Consider the following 6,579-nt stretch of genomic DNA (forward strand, 5'->3'; position numbering starts at 1 on the left):
AGCCACTGTGCACAGCTTCCAACAAAATATTAAAATACAATAGTCTATTAAACATTAAAAGCTTCCCTAAACAGGGCTGCCTTCAGATGTCTTCTAAAAGTCTGGTAGTTGTTTTTCTCTTTGACACCTGGTGGGAAAGCATTTCACGAGGCAGGCGCCACTAGCGAGAAGGCCCTCTGCCTGGTTCCCTGTAACTTGGCTTCTCACAGTGAGGGAACCACCAGATAGCCCTTGACGCTGGACCTCAGTGTCCGGGCAGAATGATGTGGGTGGAGACGCTCCTTCAGGTATACTGGACCGAGGCCATTTAGGGCTTTAAAGGTCAGCACCAACACCTTGAATTGTGCCCATAAATGTACTGGGAGCCAATGTAGGTCTTTCAAGACTGGTGTTATATGGTCTCGGCGGCCAGTCCCAGTCACCAGTCTAGCTGCCACATTCTGGATTAATTGTAGTTTCTGGGTCACCTTCAAAGGTAGCCCCACATAGAGCGCATTGCAGTAGTCAAAGTGGGAGATAACCAGAGCATGCACCACTCTGGCGAGGCAGTCCGCAGGCAGATAGGGTCTCAGCCTGCGTACCAGATGGAGCTGGTAGACAGCTGCCCTTGACACAGAATTGATCTGCACCTCCATGGACAGCTGTGAGTCCAAAATGACTCCCAGGCTGCGCACCTGGTCCTTCAGGGGCACAGTTACCCCATTCAGGACCAGGGAGTCCTCCACACCTGCCCACCCCCAAAACAGTACTTCTGTCTTGTCAGGATCCAACCTCAATCTGTTAGCCTCCATCCATCCTCCAACCGCCTCCAATCCAAGCTACATTAGTCAAAAAAGCAGCACTTTGAATGCGTTATAAACATGCAACACCAGATGGTGCTGGAGAGGGGGGAAATTGCTTTGCGATTTTCCATAGCAGTTCTTTCTTTTGTTATAACAATTTAATTTCTGACTTATTTATAGCCTTTCCGCCCCTGTGTGTAGATCCACCCCGGTCTATAATAGTGCAATATTCAAACAGCTATATAAGGCAGCCATGACCATGCTGGCAAACCAGGGCAAAGCCAAAAACTCTGAATTGCATTGAATAGGTTCCTTATAGAGTTGTACCTTGGCTCCTGAACAAATCGGCTCCTGAATGACTGAAACCCAGAAGTGAGTGTTTCGGTTTCCAGACGATTTTCGGAAGCCGAATGTCTGGCACGGCTTCCGATTGGCTGCAGGAACTTCTGGAATGGGTTCCATTTGACTTCCAAGGTACGATGTATTTTGTTAAAGGTTTACAGAGATCCTATTCTCTTTTTGCACCTGTTCATCATCCTACATGGAGGACCAGATTCCACAGAACAGGAAAGAATATCTGGAGTCTTCCCTTCAGATCTCTGGAGTCTTCACAAAGTACAGACACTGTGTTTACGCTAATAGAAATTTGCTCTAAAGCACTCTGCTTGAAGTTCCAGAACTTTTCATAAACAGGAGCTGGTAAAGCTAAAGGGTAGCATTCAGAATGCCCCGCTCCCAGACACATCCTCCAACTGTTTCAGTCTCTCAGGACAAACCTAGCGATATCATTCATAAATGTGTTTTCTGAGAATGATGCCCAATGCGTTCAATGGCATTTAGGCCGCACTCCTAAACACTTAGTAGGGAATAAACATCCCTGGACACAATGAAGTTTATTTCCAAGGAATGGAATCCATAGGATTGTGTTGTCAGTAACCTTACAGAATGATCTCATTCATTTTCCTTCAGAAGTCCCACTGTGATCAGTTGGGCTTACATCCAAGTAAATGTGCAGCCTTCCAAAGTTATCATCGCTCAGGGCTGCTTTGTGAGCTGAAAACCTGACATTTGAATAATCAATGTACAGGTTATCAAAGAAATGTCCCCCTACTACCTTTTGCGCAACATGGACCATCTGAAAAGAGAGATTCCAGCTGTCACAAAATTGTCCCGAGGCAAAGCTAAGATAGTCGAATTTCAGGATGACTGAGAATGTACTTCATGTGAAACAACGTTAAGGAAATTCTGTGCTTTTGACAGCTCTGTATCTTTTGCAAGAATAAATAGATAAACCATTATTTGTCTTGGTTTAGCATTAATTTTATTCGTTATAATGCATCAGGCTAAGATTCAATATAATCTTTCAACTCAGCTCAATAAGCCAACATTTAATTGCAGCACCTGAAGTCATCAATACTAACTCTAGGTATTTTCCGATACATTTCCCACACAATAGCCTAGTCAGTGAACATGCCTAGCGGATGAAACTATTTGTATTGTAGACCTGGTCCACCCTGCTCACCCAGCTGGGTTTCTTGTGGAGGAGACAGTACAAGGGAGTGTGTGATGCAGGGCATAATGTGTATGTAATCTAACAGACATGGGGTTGCAGGTGGAGTTCAATAAGGGCAGGACAGTTATGTGAGTCAACTCATACCTTCTCCATCGCTCCAGAAAGTACACATTCCCATTCCATCTGTCTTGGTGTGGATGGGAATGCTTGTAAGGTATTCAGGGCCAACACACAAAGCCTTCACACCCCCATTGCTTGCCTCATGCAACACCTTCTTGCACACCAGTATCTCTGGGTTGGGGCCAGTATCTCTTTTTCGCCATATTGCTTTGCCCTTTGACGTGCAATTGAAATGCAAATTGCTCTTACGGCCCAAACCTATGCATATGTACTCAAAAGCTTATTGATTCAAAGGTCTCACGAGACGCTCTCTGATAAGAGTGCACAGGATTGCAACCTCTGGCAGCCAAGTGCATCCTTACTTGCAAATAAGCCCCACAGTTCAGTGGGCAAACCTGCACAGATTTGGGTTGTTGGTTGTTGGTTACTCATCTGATCATTGATGGTCACACTAGAGCCTAATGGAAGGCAGGTAACCTTTTTTTGAAAAGACTTTTCTCCCCTTTTAGAATACTGGCATCCCCCAATTTGCGTGTGATTAACTTGTGTGTGACCGCGTATATGCGTGGTGCCAGGAAATAATTAAATCATTCCATTTACACCAGGAAATGGCGTGCGTACGAGAGCTGGAGAGTCCTGGTAGCTTGTGAGGAGACTCTCCCTGGAGTCTGAAGAGGACTTCAATGGGGGCAGAAAAGAGACTGGAGACACAGTGTGGATTTGTTTAGGCTGCTCAGCTTCCCCGCCTAACAGCTGATGTGTGGGATAGCTGCCCCCAGAGCTTCAATTCCATTGCGGATATTTTTGGTACAGCAGTTTTATCTGAATTGGAGAGACAGTGGCAAAGAGGGCATGAAAAGTGTATTTAGAGTATGCTCCCCACTTACAGAAATTTCACTTATGCATGCAGGGCACCAGAACGAAACCCCCACATAAGTGGGGGGTCACTCATATGTCTGTGCTCCACAATTCTGCCAAGGATACCAATGATCTATCTTTCATTCTGGAAACATGCCATAAAAATAATATGCTCCCTTTAGTTTCTCTCTTTCTCTCCCCCCCAACATCCCACCACCAAAAGATCTGTTCTATCCAGCATCCTTTATCACTTTGTTTTTTTCACGTTTCGGATCTCCTCCCGGAGATCAGACATCAGGGTGAGGCTAAGCAACTGAACCATGAAGTCTTCAAAGTCAATTTCGCTGTCCCTGTTCTCCTCGAGAGCAGAAATGATCTCTTGGTATTTCGGCTTGGTTTCCTGACCCTGTGAAAAAACGTGAATCATGTTGTGGCAAAATATGGAAGCTGCTTTCATCATGGCTGCTAATGAGGGAGAGCAGAACAGCTACAAAACATGCTTTCCTAGACAGGTTGCAGAATCAGGGTCAATTTAAGGGGAAGTGCCGCACGTCAAGAGACTATTAACAGACACAGTCAAATGCATTCGGTGCAAGCATGCCAAAGGCACAAATAGGTATGCTAAAAAGGAAAAGGAAAGAAAGGGTGTGTGTGACCACCTGACATGGATTGATGTCAGAAGTAGCCAGAAGAAAGGCTCTGAAAACACACTGCTTTTTTTAAGGTCTGGAGAGGAGCTTATACTAAAATCTCATATGCTGCTCTTTGGTCCTCTGAGCCGACAAAATAGAAAACTGTATTAAGAGGAAAGCAATAGAAAACGTAATGAAAACAGCAGCAATAATACTAAAAAACCAACAACAGGTTCCCACATAAGATTAACTGTTCACCAAATGTTGTTTACTCTTCAAAGGGAGGAGAAGAAGAAGACGAAGAAGACGAAGAAGAAGAAGAAGAAGAAGAAGAAGAAGAAGAAGAAGAAGAAGAAGAAGGCCATCAGAAATGGGAATTCCAGATTCTGGGCCCCTAAACCCTCACCAGCCCCCATTCAGCTAGCAGTGGGATGCCGGGTGCCATGCAACTCCTCACCCCCAGTAGATCTCAGCAGGTGTTCCTTCACATATTCCAAATCCCAGAAAGTTAAGGCTTTATGAAGGCTTTATTAAAGGTGATATTGGTACTTTCAACTGGGCCTGGCAATGTTCTTGGCCTAGGGCAGAGGAGTTTGGTCCCTTCCCCAGATGTTCCCTTTAAACCAGCTTGATCACTCCTTCAACCCACTTACCTGCATGAAATGCACAAACTGAGTCTCGAGCAACTTTTTTGTTTCGGCTTTGCTGAGCTTGCCCTCTGTGTCTGCAACGTTGTCATAAACCAAGGCTGCTGTCGCAACAGCTTTCTCCAGATCCGAGCCTTTCCCTAGAGCTGAGGGGCGAAATTCAATAAGTGGGAGGCCAACGGAAGCAGTTTTTGAAACAGCAACAACAAGAAGAGCAGTAGAGTCCAGAGTCAGCGAGAGTAAATGATTCTGAGCTTCCTGCAGTTAACAGCAATGACACTGCATACTGCATTTGTATGGTGAGGGTGTTGATGGTTGTGAGCTACCTGCAGAAGAGCCGGCTGCAGGATTCAAAGGAAGGCTTAGAAGACCCTTAGCGGTGGTCCGGTGTGTTGTAATAGAGCCCAACACTATGGATGTCTGCTTAGAGGTGGAACAACCTTGCAGACTAAGAGAGGGTTGTGATTCAGGCTGATGGTTAGAGTTGCCGCTTTGCAAAAATAGTCCTGAGCCTGCCCAACCCTTAAAATCTATAGAGGGGCCTTGTTAGCATCCTGGTGTGGGAAGAGATTCATTCTGTGATGATGCAGGAATGGGCTTCTCAGCAGTGGCACTCCATTGATGGAATGCCCTCCCCTCTGAGTAATGTATGGTACCAACTCAGTTTTAAAAAAATTCAGCATCAACTAAAAACATATTTGTTTCCTTAGACGTTCTTAAGAGAACCTCAAAAACATTTGGCTTTGGGATGAGAATGATGTGTGTTTTGTGTTGCAATATATTCAGGTTGCAATTCTAACCCCAATAACCTGGGAGTGAGCCCAATAGAATAAGGTTAGAAGTAAACATGGTTAGAAATGCTCTGTGCATCACAGCATTTTATGCTGCCCTGTCTAGGAAAATAGATGAATGTATAAAGGAAACAAGGGGAGTAGCTCACTTACCTTTTATAGAAGCCAGCTGCTTGGATATTGGAATACTGGAAATTAAATAGACATTGTTACTGGGTGGTTAATGTAGCAAGAAATGATTTTTTTATCTGAGAGCAGATTGGGAGGGTTTTTAATATTGGGCTGGTCACTCTCCTTTTCGTTAAAAGTTTCTTTTCTTTTCTGAGATATAGGATAAAAATGTAATGCCCCTCAAAACATAATCAGATTCGGTTGCATGCAATAATAGAATCTGTGCCTGTGTATATTGAGCACATCTTAAGATAAGACCTTTACAACCAGGGGTGCCAACTTGAATATAATATTGGGGGGCAGGTAAGCCCTGCCCCACATAATCACATGACTTGGTGCAACCTACACCATTTGAATGGCAAAGCTCATTTACTAGGGGGGGCAGCCCCCTCAAATATTTTATAAGGGGGTGGCAAAGGGACCTCGGCCCTTAGGAGTTGGCTCCAATGTTTTCAACTCTTTTTGGACAATTCCGGCTTCTGTTTGTGGACTCTACTCCCTCTACTAGCCTTAGTGAAGCAGCGGCTAGGAGTTGACCTGGGTTTGCTAGTTGCCCAGTGAGAAGCCCATCTAAGTGGCTCTGGGATTTCAAAAGGAAGTGTGGGATATAGGTTTGAAAAATAAAGTATTCAATTTTTTAAAGCGCATATCAAGAAAATGCTCTTGGAGGACTTTCCTATTCTCCCCTAGGATTCAAACATTTTAATAGACAGTATGATTAGTTTTGCCGAAGTGTGAGAAACTCATTACAGCCCAGCCCACAAGCTGTGAAACCTCTGTCTTTTCCTCTCCTGTGGAACCTCATTCACACACACACACACAGAGCAAGGAAAATGTATGAGAGCCTGCTAGAGGGAAAGGGGACAGGATTAACACTTACGGCTTGGCCATCTTCTTGGAAGTTGAATTTGTGCCTTTCTTCGAAGAAGAAGCATCTCCCGGCTGATTTAGAGAATATGACTTTTTGTCCGCAGCGCTAGATGCACAGCCACACATCTTTTGCTACTGCCTGAGCACTGTTTACGATCTCTTAGCAACTTCCGAGGTTGTAAAAAAAGACAAACA

At 44.6% G+C, this 6,579-nt stretch overlaps 1 protein-coding gene across 1 annotated transcript; it reads right to left on the reverse strand.

The window, feature by feature from the left end:
* Positions 1–2,489: 2,489 nt before the first annotated feature.
* Positions 2,490–6,579, reverse strand: SNTN (sentan, cilia apical structure protein). Its single transcript, XM_081850536.1, has 4 exons — positions 6,395–6,579; positions 5,497–5,531; positions 4,559–4,698; positions 2,490–3,679 (listed from the first exon to the last, which is right to left on the reverse strand). The coding sequence occupies exons 1-4, from the start codon at positions 6,508–6,510 to the stop codon at positions 3,521–3,523; spliced, it is 450 nt and encodes a 149-aa protein (XP_081706662.1). The 5' UTR covers positions 6,511–6,579; the 3' UTR covers positions 2,490–3,520.

Source organism: Podarcis erhardii, assembly GCF_964252035.2.
Source record: "Podarcis erhardii genome assembly, chromosome: 2".
In the NCBI taxonomy this organism is placed as follows: domain Eukaryota; kingdom Metazoa; phylum Chordata; class Lepidosauria; order Squamata; family Lacertidae; genus Podarcis; species Podarcis erhardii.